At 62.7% G+C, this 19,292-nt stretch overlaps 2 protein-coding genes across 2 annotated transcripts; one reads left to right on the plus strand and one right to left on the minus strand.

Moving 5' to 3' along the window:
* Positions 1-6,410: 6,410 nt before the first annotated feature.
* NDUFA4L2 (NDUFA4 mitochondrial complex associated like 2) lies at positions 6,411-13,204 on the plus strand. The gene is made up of 4 exons (XM_050914199.1): positions 6,411-6,470; positions 10,559-10,647; positions 12,521-12,581; positions 12,834-13,204. The coding sequence occupies exons 1-4, from the start codon at positions 6,414-6,416 to the stop codon at positions 12,888-12,890; spliced, it is 264 nt and encodes an 87-aa protein (XP_050770156.1). The 5' UTR covers positions 6,411-6,413; the 3' UTR covers positions 12,891-13,204.
* Positions 13,205-14,093: 889 nt separating this feature from the next.
* SHMT2 (serine hydroxymethyltransferase 2) lies at positions 14,094-18,721 on the minus strand. The gene is made up of 12 exons (XM_050914168.1): positions 18,690-18,721; positions 17,426-17,623; positions 17,243-17,322; positions 16,835-17,035; positions 16,670-16,751; positions 16,301-16,423; positions 16,031-16,170; positions 15,632-15,797; positions 15,460-15,559; positions 15,025-15,180; positions 14,656-14,763; positions 14,094-14,481 (listed from the first exon to the last, which is right to left on the minus strand). The coding sequence occupies exons 1-12, from the start codon at positions 18,711-18,713 to the stop codon at positions 14,354-14,356; spliced, it is 1,506 nt and encodes a 501-aa protein (XP_050770125.1). The 5' UTR covers positions 18,714-18,721; the 3' UTR covers positions 14,094-14,353.
* Between the last annotated feature and the right edge of the window lie 571 nt (positions 18,722-19,292).

Here is a 19,292-nt window from a genome sequence, read left to right on the forward strand (position 1 = left end):
AACACTCAATTAAGCACGAGCGCATGGTCCTGCCTTCCCTGTCGCTGCTGGTAATTATGTAGGTTTTTCGGTGTCAGACACTGCGGGGAAGCGCGATTACAGCTAATTGGAGCGGCTCTCCCCAGCCCAGGCCCTTCTGCAGCTGCTGGAGCTGCCGCGTGACAGTGGCTCCGTGCCCCCCCAGATCTGAGCCCACAGGATGCCTGGGTCCTTCCCACCCACCCGCCCCATCCTTTTGGCACTGCAGGTCTGGGCGAAGAGCCTGCTGGGTGCCTTCCTGCTCCGCTCCGCTCCAGGCTGGGTTTGGACCCCCCTGCCCCGCAACATTGCAGGAACCCATTTGGGCTCCCCAGGCCCCACAGCCACCTTGGAGGCTGCAGCAGGATGGGCTGGACCTGCCAGAGCTGCTGGCTGGGGCATGCAGAGCTCTGCACCGCGGGCGTGAATCAGCCTGGCCCTGTGCAACAGTGTGGGGCTGAGCGTACCCGGCGGCCGGGGTGCACCGAAGTGGAGAGCCTTTGGGGAGCCAGGGAAGGTGCAGGGTCTGCAAGTGAGGAGGGAGCTGTCCTGCAATGTAGGCCCCGCCAGAGCTGGGGTCTGGTGAGGGGACCCAAGAGTTTGGAGGGGGACGACATGACCTGCTGCCTCCTGTCCCAGGGGAGATGCATCAGGATTGCAGCGTCTGCCATTGATTTCTTATTATGGAGTTCAGCAAGAAAAATGAGGCGCCGGGGCGGCAGAGCAGCAGCCGTGATTTGTCGCCTTCTCGCTGTGTCCTGATGGGGATGGGAATTGATTTTGGAGTCTCTGGCATCAGTCAGCAGGTCTGGGGGTGGGAGATGGGGAGCTGGAGAGGGGACAGCTGCTGGGGACTCAGCATGGGCCCCCAGGACGTGGGAGACGGGACCCAGACCTGCTTGTGGCGCAGAGGGTGCTCCCCAGCCCAGAAGGCCCCACTCTGTGTCTGGAGCCACGGGGGTCTGACGGAGCGCCCGGGCTCTCAAGGGACTCCCTGGGAGGCTGGGCTCAAGGTCCTTTTGGGCCTGGGGTCCTTGGCCCTGCTACCGGGATGGCTCCCTGGACCTTGCTGAGTGGGACCACAGCAGCTCTGCGGGCAGTCCCATGAGGGCTGTGTCTGCAGGAGGGTCCATGTCCCCCAGCCCTCTCCCAGGGCCCCGCACGGTGGGCGGCAGCAGCGGCAGCAGCAGGCAAGGGGCACGGCGGCAGCCGCGGGCCGTCCCTCCGCCCGCGTCCCCACGCTGCTGGCGCCCACGCTGCCAGGCGGTTGCGCAGCACACGGCGCCTGCCGGGGCCGGCCCCAGCAGCGGGGACAGCCCGGTCCCCTGGTCCCGGTCCCGGTCCCCGCCGGTCCGACCCACGCCGCGGCCACGAGAGGGCGCCACAGGACTCCCGGAGGCCCCGGGGCGACCCCACGCGGGACGGCGGTCCCGCGGGCACGTGCGCGCGCGTGCACACGTGTGCCTGGCGTGGGAGGCTGCCTGCCCACGAGCACACACCTTCGCACACGCTGCCGGCGCGGGGACAGAACCTGTCTGTCGGTGGCAGCGGGCCCGGCCCCGCGGCGGCTGGCCCGAGCAGCACGTTCCCCACAGGGCCGCGTTCCTGCGTCTCCCCGTGCGCGCCTCATCCGTGTGCACGCGTCTCTCAGCCGTGTGTGCGTGTCTCAGCCATGGGCTTGCATGTCTCAGCCATGTGGACGCATTTCAGCTGTGTGTGCACGTCTCAGGTGTGTGTGCATGTCAGCTGTGCGCACACGTTTCAGCCACGTGCGCACATGTCTCAGCCATGTGCTTGCATGTCTCAGCCGTGTGCACATGTGTATCAGCCATGCGCTTGCATGTCTCAGCTGTGTGCACGTCTCAGCTGTGTGCACGTCGGCCACGTGCATGCATGTCTCAGCTGTGTACATGTGTGTCAGCCACGTGCATACATGTCTCAGTCGTGTGCGTGCGTCTCAGCCATGTGCGCATGTGTCTCAGCCGTGTGTTCCTCTGCTTGGCGCAGCTCCGTCCCTACCAGTATCTTTGTCACAATGAAGGAAGAGGCTATTATGTTTATTAAATTGTATCAAGGCAGCATTACAGCAATTGGCAGCTGGTGACCCCGGTTATTTATAAAACAGGCTTTGGAAATCGCAGCTCTGGGCTTGGGCTTTTCTTCAGAGAATTATGGAAAAAAAAAATCAATATTGCGGGACAGGGCCAAGTCGGTGGTTAATTGCAGGGTCGGTTCCAGGAAACGCCTCCTGGTGCGACGGCAGCCATGGAAAAGCTAACCTCCCCCCCGCCTCCCCAAAACTCCCAAGTCAGGGCTCCTGTCTTGCAGACCCTGCCCTCCACAGTAGTGGGGCTGTGGTGAGGGACATCCCGTCCTTCTCAGGACCCAGCACGCTGCCCAGGCTGGCTGCTCTGGGACCAGAAAAGGCCAAGGGAGAGCAACTCCTTCCTTGCGCTGGGGTGCTGGCTCCCTGAGTCAGCAGGGACGAGGGAGGGCATCATCTCAGCCGCCTTTTCCAGCATTACCGGGGGTGTGTGTCAGAGTCGCAGGGCATTAGGCTGATGTCCCCCCTGCACCCTGCAGCAGTTGTGGGTCAGAGATCACTCTCCTGGTGCTCATCACACAGCGTCCCGTGATTAATAGGCGGAATTAGGATGATAATAGCCCTTTAAATGAAGGTGCCAGCTACAAATGACGTGTGCCCGTGCTCTGTGACGGATGGTGCCAGGGCCAGCCCCTGGGTGCTGGTAGGCAGGTGTGCTCAGAGGCATATTACAGCCAGGGCAGGAGCAAGGAGGGGATTGTGATGTCATAGAGATCAGTGACATCATGGGGTGGGCATGACATCACATGCTAGCTCAAAGTGAGGGGATGCGGGACAATGCCAGCACTGTGTGCACATGGCAGTCTGGCAGGGAGGAAGGGCCATGGTTGCTCCACCATTATCTGGCTGTGCAAGTCATCACGACATGTCACGATAGTGCTGGCATGTGATGCCCTTCATGGAGCTGCTAGTGCTGCCCAGCCTCACCAGCCCCGCAGGGCCACTCGCGCCCTGCGGTGTGGCTGTGCTGGGGCCTGGGCGAGGGGTCCCGGGCAGCAGCCCTGCAGGGCCAGGAACACCCTTCTCTCCCCAGGAGGGGCTGGGTCCCCCCAGGATCCAGCCCCTGCTCCCTGTGCTGGGGCTCGTCCCGCAGCGGGGCTCTGTGGGGCTATGAAATATATCCCGTTAATTCACCATTTAATTATTAGCTGTTTGTTTATTGTTTGTTTGCTTTAGTTGATATGAATTTTTTATGATGGTTTCCATTGCGCTCCGCCAAAAGCCAGTGAGATTTACAGCTTCGGCATGAGCAGAGCCTTAACGAGGGAAAGGTCCCCGTTAACAGTGAGGGATGACCCCGTGTCACCATCAGAGGAGGGTTTGGGATGGCTCCTCCCAGGGCTGGGGGGGGTGGGTGCCAGCTGTGGGGCCAGCAAGGCTGTGGGGAGGCTGTGAACCGTGGGGCAGTGGCCCATGCAATGGGGGGTTGTGTGGAGCCGGGAGGCTGGTTGGGGGGGCTGTGTGGGATGGGGGGCTGAGTGCCAAGGCTGGGAGCCAGAGGAAACGGCATGCTCAGGTGCAGGCACGTTCAGCCCAAGCCGCAGCATCTCCCATTAATGAAGCACTTCATCACCGCGGCATTGCGGGGGGGGCACCCAATTCGGAATGATAAATTCCCCGCGACGGCCCTGCGCTCGCTCGCAGCAGCCGTGATTCTCCTTCATCTTGAATAATATTTTTGGAGTGGTTGTAAAATAACCCGCCACAGCAGCTGCGAGTGGAGACACCAAGGCCCAGCGGCTCTCTCCAGCCTCCCCACCCCATTTGTCTTTTCAGCGCACCCCACCCTGCAGGGGCAGCTCCCCATAGCCCGTGTATGGGGCCGGGGACTGCACCGGCACACATGTGAGTGTGCACCTAGCCATGCCTGTTTGTGTGTATGCACGTGTGCAAGCACATGTCTGCTTATAAAGGCATGTATGTGTCCATATGTCCATGCACATCTGTTGGGACGTGTGCGCATGTGTGTGCATGTCCATGTATGAGTGTGTGTGCAGGTATGTGTAGCTGTGCAGGCAGGGGTGTGTCTGTGTGCATGTGTGAGTGCAGAGCTGCCTAGATGCGCACGTATGTGTAGCTCTGCATTTGCAGGGGTGTGTCCATGCACGTGCATGCTTCCTGAGGTCAGCTGCTGTAATTCTTTTCTCTCTAGGAAGTATTCGTGGGCTGTCTTGTTCTTCCCCAAAAGCGCTGACCCATCAGATCTGCATGGTGCCAGGCAGGGGCAGCCATGAAAAAGAAGCAGCTCCAGCAGTGTCTATTTGCTGGTGTTTATTCTGTCTCTCTCAGGGGGCAGGGGGGGTGGGGAGCATGCTGGAGCCCTCCCCAGCACTTTTCAGGGCTGAGCCCCTCGCGATGGCCGCTCCCGTGGGGCTGCAGGCAGCCTACCCAGGAGGGCTCCTGAGCAGTAGGGCATGCGCTGTAATCACCACGGAAGAGGGAAGCACAGCATAGAATTAAACTGTCTCTTAATTACAATCATTAATGAGCATGGAGGCAGCTGGGCTTTGTGGGCAGGGAATCCCGCTGCCTCTCTAGGGGAAGTCCTGGGCTCATCTGCAGGGAGTTAGGAGCTTGCATTGGGCCAGGGTGCAGAGATGCAGGTTGCTCCAAAGCAGACCTGGCTGTGATGGCACCGGGATCCCCGAGATGTCCTGGGCTCCTAATGCTGCTCTTAGGATCCCTGCTCAGTGCTTCGGTGCTGTGCTCCAAAGGGGTTATGGCACTGCACGAGTCCCACCACTTACACACATGTGCATATGCACATAACCCATGAACCCCTCCCGCACACCTCTCCTGTGACTCTATGCACACACACCCTCCCCATACACCACACTACCGTCCCTGTGCCGCAGCAGCCATTGGCAGCGAAGGACACGCGCGTGCCTGTGCTGAGGGCAGGATGCACTCTGTCTTGGGGAGTGGCACTTAATCAATCCCATTTCAAAACTCTAATTATATCAACAAAGGCCTCAACACGGCGCTGCTGGCTGCAATTCAGGCCTTGTTTATTTATTTCCACACACTCCAGAGAAGTTTCTCCCCTTTGTCCTTTTATAGTTTGCTGAAAGAAATGAGGTTAGGATGGAGTGGTACCGACAGGGCTGCGCTATGTCGGGCAGAGGGTGCTGAGGTGGGGAGGGAGGCTGGACTGCTGGGCTGGGGGGCAGCAGCGGGGCTCTGGGCACGTGTGGGAGAGTGGAGACTCCCTGGGGTGCTCTAAGCCAAAACTGCAAAGTGGGGGGCTTACAGGTCAGCGGTAAAAAGAACTGCCAGGGCTCTTGTGTGCATGTATGTGTACACTTATGTGTAGGGGTGTTCATGTGCAAGTGCCGGCTGCCATGTCAGCATGTATGTTGTCTGCCTGTGCAGGTGTGTGTGCATGCATGTATGCATCTGCATGAGCAAAGACTGGTCTAGTGGGGGGCACTGGCTTTTGGCCATGGGCCCTCAGTGGAGGGGGCGTGCGACAGGGACTGGCCTGTTCCCATCAGGTGTGTGACACTGCCACCATCATACACCACCTCGCCATGCTCTGCCCCCAGCTGCCCCCCAGACACAGGCTGCGCTGGCTCTTGCCGCTGCCAGAGCACGACCAGCCCCTCCTTGATAAGGGTCGGGGAGGCCCAGTCCCTGCTCAGTTCCAGCATGCTGCTTTCAGCTGTCCACTCCGTCCATCTCTCCAGTCTTTTGTTCAGAGCCAGTGGATACAAATAGCTGGTTTCCATATGCACAGCAGCATCTGTTACTGCCAGGGAGATTTGCATTGCTAAATGTAAATTGAGTGTTATGTCATTTATCATAAATGGGAGGGTGGAGGGGGGCGCTGAGGGGAAGCAGCAAACATCGGCAAAGTTGTCATAACAAATCACACAACCCATCGTTCGCCCTGGCAGGAAGGTGCGGAGCAACCTGTGAAGGATTTGCACGTGGAGGGAAGGGGCTGGCCCTTGTACAGAGAGGGAAACTGAGGCACGAATGCGGTCTGGGGTGCAGCAGCATGCTGGGACCTCAGGCATCCAAACCCAAAGCTTGTCATTAACCCAGTCATCGGGGCTCACTACGGGAGAGGCTGGAAGGGGCAGATTGCAGCCAGGGCTCAGGACCTGATCCTCAGCCTCCCTCTCCCCTTCCAGCTTGCAGTGTCCCTGGGCCAGGATCCCCATCCAGTCCCGCCCCATCCCTCCCAGCCCTGCTGCAGACGCCTCCCTCGCGTCTCCTGCCCACCCTCCATCCTCAGACGGCACTCAGGAACTTGCCATCGCAGCCGGACCTTTCCCACACCCTCGTCATGAAGGGCCCCCTGCTCGGAGGCATGTTCTCCCGGCATGTCAAGCGGCACCCCGGCGTGAGTCACCCCATACCCTCTCCCTCCAGGGACCCCTTGTTCCTCCCTATCCCTCTGCATCCCTCTGCCCCTCTCCTCCTCCCAGGGACGCCCCGCAGCCCCCGTCCCTCCAGGCTTGTCCTTGCCCTTCTCTCACCAGGTGCCTCGGGGACCCTGTGCTTCCCCACATCCTTCTCCCTCCTTCTGACCCCCGCATTCCTCCTGCCCTCCTCTGCCCTTTACGCCCTTTGCCAGCCCCCTCTTCCTCCCATTCCCCAAACCCCTTCTCAGCCTCCTCGTCCAGCTCCTCTGCCCTCCCCGTGCCTTCCCAGGCTGTCCCTGCTTGCCAGCTTCCCCTTCACACTGTCCTCCCGGCTCTCGCAGCATCCTCCAGGTAAGCCGGGTGGTCCCGACCGTCCCCAGCCCTCCTTTACTGTGGAGAGGTGAGACCACCCTGCACTGCCTGACCCGCTCCCTCCGTCCAGCGCCGCCAAGGGGCCAGGGCTCCTTCGCTGAGCCGGGCTGGACTTTGGGCACGTCGACTCACACACACCCAGACTGACTTACCCTGACAGGCACGCCTGCCGGCAGCTGCTTGGCTGAAGGGTGCTGCTCCGTGTCCTTCCCCCTGCTACACCCTGCTCCGGGGGCATCTTTGCGGGGGGTGGGAATGGAAATCAAGCCCCCTCCCCACTCGCCCTGGCAGCCCCAGATTTGAAGCGCCAACTCCCATCCTTTCAGCTCAGATCTGTCCCTGTCCCCTGCCATCAAAATTTCAAGCTGAGGGCTTTGTGTACAAAGATGCTTAAACCCTCATAAACTACAGACCCTCTGAGACGGTGGCAGCTGGGTGAGCGTCCCCGCCCTGCCAGGATGGGCCTCTTTTGCTGCCGTGCTGGATCCCTTCCCACAGCAGGGACCTGGCCCTTGTCAGAGGGTCGCCAGCCCCCCCTCGCCTGTCCCCACTGCCCAGTGCCCTCCCTGGGAACCTGGCAGGGGCTGGTGGCCTGGGGAGGGTTAACGAGCTGCAAGCGCCGGGCTGAAAGTCACGTAAGCTGTTGGCAGTTGGGTCTGGAGGGGCTAGAGGAGCCAGGCTGGAAAGGATGATGAGCCATGGCTGAGCATCCGGATGCCTGGCTTGCTGGCAGGCTTGGGCAGGGGAGCGGAGTCGAGGGCTGGCGCAGGAGGCACCCTAGGGCTGGGCTCTTCCAGGGAAAGGTGGGTCCCTGCACCCTGCCAGCACCAAGGGCACAGGCAGCCAGGATGCCTGGGTGCTTTTCATGTCCTCAGTGAGAGCAGACAGATGGACAGCACCGTCCAGGGCTCCTGCGCTATCTTTGCAGCACTGCTGCATGTTTCTGTGTGCAGAATGGGAGGATTTGGGGCTTTTCTGTTCACGCCTGCCACGGTTTCCCCAGCTGTCGAACATAGGACTGTGTGTGACTTGGGGGGCACAGAGAGGCCCCCAAACAGTACGTGTAAAGGGCAGGTGGTCCTGGGTGCCTGTACGTGAAGTGCCTGTATGTGAAGTGCCTGGCATGCGCCTGCGTTAAGCAGGATTACTGCCGGCAGAGGTTGCTGGGGCAATTTTTGACATGTCATCCATTACACGTGATCAGCTGCAGCTCGTGCCAGGCAGGTACATCAGCACTTTCACCTGGCAATAGACTCTCCCACTGCAGTATGCCCGGCTGCCTGCCCGCCTGGCAGTGATTAATGTCCCAGGCATGCCGGTGGAGCACCGTGGTGGTCAAGCGCAGGAGCTTTGGCAGGACAAGAACCCGCCCAGCATGGCGGTCGAGGGGCTGCACAGCTCAGTGGGTGCCTTTCGGGCACCAGGCAGAGCCTGGCACTGCATCCCACCGTCCACTCACCTCGACGCATGATCCTGTCACGGGAGGGGATGCTCGTCCGCACTCTCACATGAGGTGCTCATCCCACCCCTTCCAGGCATGGGGCCCCCGCCTCACCCAGCACCTTTACACATTTGTTTTCTCCTTTCTGCTATTTTTGTAGTTGGAGCGGTAGGAACGGGGCCAGATCCCCACTCCAGCAGAGCTGGTGCCGGCTTGCTGCCGGGTCACTTGGAAGTCCTGGATGGTGGCTGGGGCTGCAGCTGGCCTGCGGCGGGGACCGGCCGTGCCTGGCTGGGGGGCTCGGCCCTGCTGCTGGCAGAGACAGGGGTCCCGGGGAGCGGGGCGGTGCCTGCCTCGCTCCCAACAGGTCCCCACTATCGGGGTTAAAGGGCAAACGCTGCACGCACGCAAGCAGCATTTTAACTCTCCGTATGCTTAAGGTCAAGCTCTCAATATGTCTTTTCTATTTTTGTGCATGTCTTGGGGGGGATCAGGCCCCACTGCCTGCACCTGCGGCTCCAGAGCCCCTCACCTGCTGCATGAGCGGTTTCCCCAGCTCCCCCTACCCTTAATTCTTCCCAGGCATTAATTACCCAGAAGGTGTCAGCAGCAGATGGTGAGACGAACCAGTCGCCCCGAATCTCCTCCAACAGACACCGCAATTCCCGGTGCTGTGGAGTTCGTCTTGATTAGCCGGCGCAGTTGGGTAGCGGCTACTGCCAGATCCTCTTGGCACCCAGCCGCACACGGCGCAAAAGATCATTATCTGCTGATGCCTCTAACCTCCCGAATTGGCGCTGGCATCTGCAGGGCGCTTGATCAGCCGGCATGAGTGCAGAGTGCTGCTTGGCTTGGGCATGGGCACTGCCAAGCAGGAGCTGGGCTGTGCTGGGGGGACTGGGAGAGGATGGGGGTCCAGCCGGGGACCGAAGGCTGGGCAGCGAGCACTTGGGGAGGGGAACACATCTGACTGCCCGTGTGTCTTCCCCACAAGACCCCCTCCCCATGCAGGTCATCGAGGTGCTTAGAGAACAGAGGGGTTTGGAGAGACCCTTTTTTTCATGTTTTAGAGTCGTTCCCCCCAAGTCTCATCCAAGTGGGGAAACTGAGTCACCATGCGGTGGGTGGTTGGGTGGGGGTTCGGAGACACTTGCTAAGAGCTCAAGCTGCCAAGCAGAACTGCAAATATAACCCAGGCGCTCAGGTGCTGGCAATGCAAACTACACGGCACGCACGGCTCTCACAGCACCACCGGCCCCCGCTCCCTGCTCTGCGCTAATGGGCACTGCGAGGCACCGGCCGTGTTTGCCTTCCCAGGGGCACAGGCTGGCGGGAGGCTCATTACGCTCAGACTGTCTTCCCTGGCGTGGGGGCCACGGCAATTTGGGGGAGGTCAAAGCAGCCTCGTCTCTGCTCCGATTGAGGCCGCGTACCCCTGGGCACTGGGGGATTGACAGCACGAGTGGAAGGGTGAGCGGAGACGAGAAGATGGAGCTGGTCGCCCTGCAAAGGTGTGATGAAGGGGGCGAAGGTACCTCCTGCTCGCAGGGACACCTGCTGTGGGGCTGGGGCAGCTCCCGGGGCAGGTGCTGAGTGCCCCCCCCATGCTGTGCTGTCACTGCATCCCCGAGACCTGCTCTGGATCCAGCTGCTCAGCCACCAGCATGATGCCTGGCCCCAGTGTGTCCCAGTCTGTCCCTGCTGTAGGCACAGGGGAAGACAAACTGAACCCTCCTCATCTCATGCTTCATAGGGAGATGGTGCAGAAGGGGTGCAGGGCCCGGGGGGGGCAGCTACGGGGGAATGGAAAGCCTGCGCGAGGGGGGCAGCGTGGCTCGGGGCCAAACCCTGCCCAGGCTGCAGCCCTGCGCTGGGCAGGGACCGAGTCCCTCTGGGAGGAATTGTTAGCCAAGGCTCAGCCCCTGACCGGGGGGCACCGGCCATGCCTGGAACGGGCCCTCAGCCATGGCCGTGCCAGCCAGCGCCAGCACCAGGCAGCAGCAGGCGGAGGGGAAGTGATTTCTCATTCCAAATCCAATTCCTCTCCAACACGAGCCGATTTTTCTCTCCCTCTTTTAATTCAGTCACTCAAGCTGACAGCTACACTGTGTACCGCAGCCCAGCTACAGGATTGCTCTGCCATATTTCCCCTGTAAATCTCCCGGTGTGTCAGCTCTCCCTTTCACTCTCCAGTCGGCCTGATAAATATTCATTTTATTGGGGTATTTTTCATTTTTCTCTCTCTCTCTGCAGCTCATTCCCCTCATTGGCTTCATCAGTGTCGGCCTGGGCAGTGCTGTCCTGTACTTGCTGAGGCTGGCCCTGTACAGCCCGGACGTCAGGTATGGGTCAGGGTGCCCCTGGGCACCCCTCAGGCACTTGCCCCGTGCCCCTGGAGCTGAGGAGGCTGATGCCCAGGTGTGGCGAGTGGGCGCTGGGGTGCACAAGGTGCCTGGACGCACTCTGACACCTCTGTGGCCAGCGCGGAGGGGGGGTGGGGGGCAAACCCAGGTGCAGAGGTGCCCGCAGGAGGTGAGGGAAGCTGGGGCACCATCTGCCCTCTGCTTGCTTGGGGGTGGGGGGACAAGGGCCCCTTCAAACTGCTGCCCTGGGCACTGCACCAGCTGCTGTGAAACTGGGGGCGGGCAGGAGAGAGAGACAGAGAGGTTACAGGGACAGCAGAGGGAGCGGGATGGATGGGTGGATGACGAGGCAAATAAAAGCAGTATGTGACTGATGGAGAGGGGGGAAGACAGTGTGGGGAGGGATGGATTGACAGAGGAATGGGAAACCAACGGGATGGATGGTTGGAGAAGGAATGGGGAAAGGGAAGGATGGACAGACATAAAAACAGTGTGCAAGGATGAATGGAGAGGGAGAGAAGGGAGAGGGAGACAAGGTGTGAGGATGGATTGATGAGGAATAGAGGGTGGATGGATTGGCACAGGACAGACAGGCATGCTGTAGCGCATGAGGCTGGTTTTTTTCCCTTGTAGCTCAGAGGCCCACGGTCCCTGCAGCCCCACACTGTCTAATGCCTATCTAATATTTGTTTGCTCCCGGTAAAACACTCATTGATTTAATTTGATGCCAGCTGCCCAGGGTACTTAGCTCAGCAATTAGCAGATCCAGGCACCTTGTCTTTGATGGTGGAAGCACAGGGGTGTGCATGTGTGTGTGTGTGTGTGTGTGTGTGTGTGTGTGTGAGGGGGGGATAAAACAACAGCAGCACCCCCACAGCACATTAATGCTATTAAACAGCTCCAGGGGTTTGCATTTGCAGCACAGCCCCCCCCCATCCCCCAACATGCACGCGCGCACACACACACGTGCACACGCTTCTTCCCAGATGGAAAATTCTGCTCTTGGCCAACACCAGCAGATTGCAGGGGGACGGGAGAGGGGGAGATGTGAGCTGCTCTCTCCAGGGACCCATCCCACGGCTGTGCTGGCCTTCCGTAACCCCTCCCAGGACAGGATGGGATGTGTCCTCTTTGGAAAGGCTTCATCTGACCAACACCAGCCACCCCATGCAGTTGCCTTGCACACTCACAAGCGTTGCATGCTCACGAGTGCTGCACATGGCTGCTGTGTCCCTGCTTGCTCATGGCAGGTGTGCACAACAGGGCAGGCAGCAGCTTCCCTGCTCATCCCCGCCAAACAGGGAGTGAAGGCTGGGGGCTTGTTGCGGGGGTGGGGAGGCTTTAGGGAAAGAGGAGGGGGACAGAGCAGCCAAGGCCAGAAGGCAGCCTCCCCCCCAGGCAGAGGTGCAGCAGGGCAGTGCCTGCAGAGGTGCCAGCTGGGGGAGTGGGGGGGTGGCCAGGCAGACGTGCACCCCTGCACGTACAGCTGGTGCAGCGGCTTGCAGACCAGCCCCATGCTGGGGCAGCAGCCAGGCTGCGGTTTGGATGAGTCAGGCCATGGCCGTGGCACAAGCCTGGGCAGGGATGCTCTGGGAGCAGCCTCACAGGGAGCCTGTCCGGCCCCCACCCCAGCTCCTCACCCTGGGCGGCTTGGAGGGACCCAGTCAGAACCCCCCCAACCTGCCAACCACAGCAGAACTGGGGGGTGTGGGTATGATGGCATCTGGGATTATTTCTGCAGAGAGCCGGGGCTGGGGGCACTAGTGGGGGTAAAATGGGGGGGGGGGGGGAGGGGGGCGGCTGTCTCCCCCATGCTCCTTACAGGTGCTGATGGCCCCATCACCCCTTGCAGCTGGGATCGAAAAAATAATCCTGAACCCTGGAATAAGCTGAGCCCCACGGAGCAGTATAAAGTGAGCACTGGGTGAACCGGGGGCCTGGCACTCTGGGGTGGGGAAATGGCCACGTTTAGGGCAAGACATCGCATTTTCCTCAGGAAAGGGCGAGAGACGGCATCAGCCCTGGGGCAGAAGTGCATGAGCCCTCCAGCTGCTTGTGCTCAGATTTGGGGAGGGGAGCGCTGTCCCCCCACCCCACAGCCAAGGCCAGGCTGCAGTGAGGGCGGTGGGGGACACGACCCCCTCTCATGTCCCTCCCTTCTCCAGTTTCTGGCAGTTTCCACTGACTACAAGAGCCTCAAGAAGGACCGTCCCAGTTTCTGAGCTGACCCTGGGATGTGCTGGGGCAGGGGAGAGCGTGCCCACCCCCCAGCAGCACCACCACGGCCCCCACCAGCCCTGCCAGCTCTCACCTGCCCCACGGCTCCGCGACAGTCACCACGCACACAGGTCTGACTGCTTCCCCAGCACCCCCAAACCGTGGGGCTGCGCCCCCCGCAATAAACCACGTCACTCCAAGAGCGATGTGACCGCCATTGCCAGTGCCCCTGCGCCCTCCTGCCCTGCCTGGCAAGCTGCTCTCACTATCATATCTCATCTGCATTAAACTCATAGGACAGTAATAAATTATTGGGGGAGGAGGGGGAACAAAATGGATTATGTATGCTGTTTCCCAGGCCCATAAACATAGGAGACATTCAGCACCCCCCCACGAAGGCTGGGGTGGGGGCTCACGTCCCGCTGGAAGCAGCGGTTCATGGCCCCTGGGTGCCGCGCTTCCTCTCTCCCACGCTCCAGGGCCCCGCGGGCTGCCCAGGGACCAGCCCGGTCCCAACCCAGCCCCTCCAGAGAGGAAAAGAGCCAGGTGGGGTGGAGGGGGTCACACGTCCATGCATGTGGACGCGTGTGTGTGCAGCCCCTGTTCCCCCCAGGTTACGTGCCATGGGGCGGGGGCCTGGCCTTTGCCAGAGGCAGGGGAGTCCTGCCTGGCGCTGTTTGGTTTGGCTGAGGCCGTGTGGGGGAATGCGTGGCCAGTAAACACGGAACAGATGACCCAGGACAGCGGGACGTGACGGGGAACAGGCAGCTGCCTGGCCTGCCAGGGGCTGGGCTACCTCCAGCCAGGCAGTGCTGTGGGGAGCAAGGGGGTCTCGCTGGCAGTGCTGCACCCTGCAGCAGGACAGCAGGGAGGGCAGCCTGGGCCACAGCCCCCCACTGTACCTGTCTCGCTCCGGGGCTCAGTGTAACCCCCCCACCTCTCCCCCGCCCTCAGAGCCTGCTAAGTGAAGCACTGGGGTGGAGAAGAAGGGGTGGGGACACTGAGACACAACCGTGGGCAGCGAGACCCAGGGGTCCTTGCCCCACATCCACCCACAGTGCCCTGGCATAGTGCTGAGGGGCCCCAGGGACACTGTCCCCCATGACATCTTGTCACTGACCTCTCCCTCCCCAGCTCAGCACCCACACACCTCTGCACCGGCAGGCTCTGCCCCTACTTTTATTAGCAACCCCCCCCCCGCCCCCAAAAAGTGCAAGACTTGCTTGGACAGACGGGACGAGGCTAGAACAAGGACTGGTCCCTCCCCCCATCAGGGTCTGGGAGGGGGCTCTGCACCTCAATGCTGAGAGCAGGATGGGGGTGGGCAGCCCCCCACCCCGCAGAAGGAGTGCCCGATCCCAAAGGTGCTGGTGGGGGACAAAGGGGAGTGGGGAATGCAGAGGGTGGTTTTAAGCCTCCCCTTGCCCCCAGGTAGTCCCAGCCCAGCAGGGGGGGCGAGAGCCCCCGCTCAGTGGTCACTGAAGCCAGGCATGGGGAAGGCACGAGCAAAGGTTTCCACGCGCTGGCGCAGGTCAGCCAAGCGGTGCTGCGTCTCTGCATCCTGCAGCAAGAAGGTCTTGAACTCCTGGAGCTTGCCTGGGGGCGGAAGGGGAGCCGGTGAGAAGGGTGGGGGGACATTACAGCAGCCCTGTCCCTGCCCAGGCAAGGGGGGAGGCTAGCACCAGCTCGGGGCACAGTCCCCAGACCCCAAATGGAGAGATGCCGACTGGCACCCAGGAAGGGGGGAAATGGGGGCCCCCGCTCACTCACTGGTTTTGCTCTTGACGTCCAGGGCCAGCGCGATGCCCTCGTCGATGAAAGCCACGACTTTCTGGAAATCCTCCTCGGAGAAGTGGCGGGAGGTCAGCGCAGGGGCACCTGGGGGATGGAGCCCATCAGGGCCAGGAGCTGCTCAGGGGCACCAACCGCAGAAGCTCCCCAAGTCCCGGCCCCCATGGGGTCCTGCGCCCCTCTCTGAGCCAGAAACTGGCTCTCAATTCCCACATGGAGTCCTCAGAGAGGGGTGAAACAGAGTGGAGATGCCCTGGAGTGGAAGCCTCGGGACCCCCCACCCCAGGGAATGGGCTGGATGGAGGCAGGAAGACCCCCCCCTGCCCCCGAGCAGGGCCCGTCCCTCACCCAGGCGCAGCCCCCCTGGCGTGAGCGCGCTCTTGTCCCCCGGGCACGTGTTCTTGTTGGCAGTGATAGAGACGAGCTCCAGCACCCGCTCAGCCCGCGCGCCGTCGATGCCCTTGGGCCGCAGGTCCACCAGTACCAGGTGGTTGTCGGTGCCACCTGGGGAGCAAGGGAGAGGGGTGAGGAGTGACAGCCAGCCCTGACCACCCCCAGCCACCCCCTCTCCTCACTGCTACATCCCAGCCCCTTCCCCACTCTGCAGCACTGCCCCCATTCTGCCTCCCAAGCCCTGTTCTGCCTTGCACCCCCTCCTCTGCCCCCCAACCTGCCCACACTCCCAACTGCTGCCTAGGGGCACTGATGCCAAGCGGTGCCACTTGTGACCTACTGCAGCCTTGCCCCTCCTTCTCCCCAAAAGTGCAGGTAAGGAGGCATTACCTGACACCAGGGTGTACCCACGCTGGAGCAGGGCCTGTGCCATGGCTTTGGCGTTCTTCAGCACCTGCTGGCAGTACTGGCGGAAAGCTGGTGAGCTGGCCTGGGAGGGGAGACCATGTCAGTGCAGGGCCCGGGTCGCCCCCAGCCCTGAGCCCACCGCCCTGGCACAGACCTGTTTGAGGGCCACGGCCACAGCAGCGATGGCATGGTTGTGGGGCCCGCCTTGCAGGGAGGGGAAGACAGCAAAGTTGATCCTGTCCTCCAGGTCGTAGAGCGTCTCCTTGCCCGTCTTCTTATCCACCGAGCGCACACCCTTGCGGTAGAAGATCAGTCCTGACCTGGCGATGAGAGAGAGCTGGTACCGCTCCTCCCGCCTGCCCACCATTGCCCCATGGCAGGGGCTTAGCCCCCCTGCACCATGGGGCAGCACCGACACTGCTACCACCCTCCCGCAGGTCCCTCCTGCTCAGCTCTGGCCCCAGCCAGAGCATGAAATGCAACCTCGGCTTTGCGCTCCCCCACCGTGGGCGGGCATCCTCCCAGGGGAGGGGGTGGCAGGACGTAGCCTCACCTGGCGCCACGCAGGGTCTTGTGCGTGGTGCTGGTGACAAGGTCCGCGTGCTCGAAGGGCGAAGGGATGGCCTTGGCTGCCACCAGCCCGCTGATGTGCGCCATGTCTGCCAGCAGGTACGCCTTCACCTCCTCGCACACCTGGGGACACGGGCCACAGGCAGTCATGGGCTGTCCCTGTCCCCATGGCCATGAGTGGGGTGCGACTGCCCTTGAGCTGCTGCAGGCGTGAGAGCTCCTGTCACCCGGGACGGAGCCCGCCGCCCTGTACCTTCTTCATGCGAGCGTAGTCAATGAGGCGGGCGTACGCGCTGGTGCCGGCAATGACGAGACGAGGACGGAAGAGCCGTGCTGTTACCTCCAGCTGGTCGTAGTCAATCAGCCCTGTGGCTGGCTGCAAGGGACGGACAAACAGCTTGCCGAGGCACATGCACCTCCCTGCCCCCAGTTCTGAGCACAGCACATTTGCCTGAACCACAGGCAGCTCTCAAGAACCCATGGCACCGGGATGTGGTTGGGACACAGGGAGGGTAGGGCAGGGGATGGCAAAGCAGCTCAGGCACCTCAGGGGCACCGCTGGGATCAACAGCTCGGCCAGCAGATCCCCCCTTCCCCCAGGAACCTGCCCCCCTTGGCTCACATCAAGTTTGTAGGGCATCGACTCGAAGAAGATCGATGTTGCTGAGATTCTCTTGATGTCCGACATGTACCCGTGTGTGAGGCTGCAGGGGAAGGCAGAGGTGCAGGATCAGGCTGGGCCCCCCAGGAGGCAGCAGGCTCCAGGCTGCCCCACCCCACTACGTACTGGCCCCCATCGGGCAGGTCCAGCCCCATCAGGCGGTCGTGGGGCTGCAGCAAGGCTGTGTAGGCTGCGAAGTTGGCTGGAGACCCCGAGTAGGGCTGAACATTGACACCCCAGCGGGCAGGATCCAGGTCGAACGCCTCCAGAGCCCGCTGCTCGCACAGCAGCTCGATCTGGTCCACCACCTCAGCTCCCCCATAGTACCTGGAGGAGAAGGGAGGTGGTTACAGGGGGCCTTCCCCCCACCAGCCCCACAGGAGACCTTGGTGGAGAGGACAGCCTCCCCTTGGAAGCACCCATTTCTGCCCTGGGGGTCCCCTTAACCTTTCCTGCAGCCGAATCCCAGCTGCAGGAGGACCCCTGATGCCACCAGTGCCCTCCCGCCCCCCAGAGCCTGCTCCCCTCCTTTACCTCTTGCCAGGGTACCCCTCTGAGTACTTGTTGTTGAGGCAGGAGCCCAGGGCTTCCAGTGCCGCCCGGCTGCAGAAATTCTGGGGGAAAAAGGGGGTCAGAGAAGGGGCAGCAGAGCTCCCACCTGAGCAGGGGCCTCCCAGGACCATCACCATCCCATGCCCCAAGCACCCCATACCCCACCTCAGAGGCGATGAGCTCCAGCCCCCGGCACTGCCGATCCTTCTCCTTCTGAACCAGGGTCCACATCTCAGGGTCGCTCTCGGCCAGACTCTCCTGCCCCGTCCAGCCAGGCACGTGCCCGGTGGCAGCCGCCACGGCAGTGCCATGCTGCGCTTGCTGGCTGCTGGTGGCCACCCAGCCACCACATCGCTGCAGGGCCTGCACAGGAGAGGGGGGGCTGACAGGCTGCGACCCCGCACAGGCGGGTGCCAGGCCCCCTTACCCCCAAAGCACCCCTGGATCAGCAGGTGACAGCGCCAGGAGCAAGACCCCGGTGTTCCGTCTCCAGCCACTGGTGCCACCCCCCAGGGTGGTCACATGGGGACCTCCAAGGTCCCCACAAAGCACATGGGAACACCCCACAAGGTCTCCTGGGCCCATGGCTGGGGCAGGAGCATCTCGCCTCCACTGACAGTCGGTGCCAAAGCAGCAGGAACAGCAGCCAAACCTGCCACGGGTGCGGAGCGCATGTGCATGTGTGCACGCTTGAGCGCGATGGCCAGACATCCCCTCGCAGCAGCCCCCCATGCAGCACCGTCCACAACAGGGGGGCCCCCACTGCTCCCCTCAGCCTGGGGTCCCGGGGGGCACGGAAGGGGAACTGTGCCTCCCCTCTTCGCCCTGCCGGCAGTGCCCGGTGCCAGTGCCCGGTCCTGGGTGATGTAACTGCTGCCGCTCCATTGCATCACCTGCGGGGCCGCGGTCGCCGGGCAGGGGCGAAGGCCGGCGGCGGTGGCTGCCCCGGCCCGGGGACTTTGGGACGGATGCAAAGTCCGCGGGGGCCGGGCCGGCGGTGCCGCTGCCCAGCCCGGGGGGGTCCGGGACCGCGCGCCGCTGCCTCGACACCCGCCGGGCAGGAGCTGCGCCCCCCGGCTGCAAAGAGGCGCTGAAGCGGGAGGGGGGCCGGGAGAAATGGGTACGCGGGGAGCGACCCCCCGGGCACCGGGACCCGCCGCGGGCACCCGGACCCCCCCCGGGCACCGGAACCCGCTGCGAGCACCGGAACGCCCCGGGGACCGGGACACCCTGCGAGCACCGGGACCCCCGCGGCCACCGGGACTCCCCCGGGTACTGGGACCCCCCCGGGTACTGGGGCCCCCTACGGGCACCTGCACTCCCTGGGCACCGGGACTCCCCGGGCACAGGGACTCCCCGGGCACCGGCACCCCGCGGGCACCGGCACCCCCCTGGCGCCGGGACCCCCGCTCCCAGCTCCGAGACTCACCCTGCCCAGGCGGAGCGGCCACATCGCGGTCCGCGCTCCAGGCGGGTCCCGGCCGGGTCCCGGCCCCGCCGACGCCGCGCGAGCGCTGCTGGGGCGGGGCGGGGCCAAGGGGCTGCCGGCACCGCGAGGCCCGACGGGAAACTGGAGGTTCAGCCCCCCCCCCCCCCCCAGCCGCGGGCACCCCGATCGTGGCGACGTCCGCACCCCCATCCCTCCTTCCTCTTCCCCCCTGTCCCCGTCCCCCCTCCTTGCTCCCCACCGCTCCCTCCATCCCGGGGACAGTGGGAGGACGGTGGGCTCCGCCGTGGGGGTATGGGATCAGCACACTCCACCGCTTTTCCATTTTTTTTTCAATGTTTTTCTTTATTTTCCACTTTTTTTCCATTTTAATTTTCTTAAAAAAATATGAAGAAGTCCCTGCCCAGAGCCAGGGTGAGGGCGGCCCCCAGCAAGGGCCCTGCCAGCTTGGGGACAGGGACCCCCAGGTCCCTGCCCCTGGCGTGGCACTTCTTCACGGCATGGTGGCGGGTGGCAGGCAGCAGCCGAGGGGGCTGCAAATCTGGGTGAGGGGCAGCGAATCTGGGCAGGGTCCTCCCCAGCGGG

This window comes from Gymnogyps californianus, unplaced genomic scaffold (genome assembly GCF_018139145.2).
Source record: "Gymnogyps californianus isolate 813 unplaced genomic scaffold, ASM1813914v2 HiC_scaffold_32, whole genome shotgun sequence".
In the NCBI taxonomy this organism is placed as follows: domain Eukaryota; kingdom Metazoa; phylum Chordata; class Aves; order Accipitriformes; family Cathartidae; genus Gymnogyps; species Gymnogyps californianus.

Coding starts and splice junctions, on each gene's coding strand:
- SHMT2 (XM_050914168.1), bottom strand. CDS start 18,713: ATGTGGCCGCTCCGCCTGGGCAGG. Junction 15,798..16,030: donor AAGACCCTGCGTGGCGCCAG/GTGAGGCTACGT, acceptor TCTCATCGCCAG/GTCAGGACTGATCTTCTACC. Junction 14,482..14,655: donor GGACGTCAAGAGCAAAACCA/GTGAGTGAGCGG, acceptor TTCCGCCCCCAG/GCAAGCTCCAGGAGTTCAAG.
- NDUFA4L2 (XM_050914199.1), top strand. CDS start 6,414: ATGAAGGGCCCCCTGCTCGGAGGCATGTTCTCCCGGCATGTCAAGCGG. Junction 6,471..10,558: donor ATGTCAAGCGGCACCCCGGC/GTGAGTCACCCC, acceptor CTCTCTCTGCAG/CTCATTCCCCTCATTGGCTT. Junction 10,648..12,520: donor CTGTACAGCCCGGACGTCAG/GTATGGGTCAGG, acceptor CACCCCTTGCAG/CTGGGATCGAAAAAATAATC.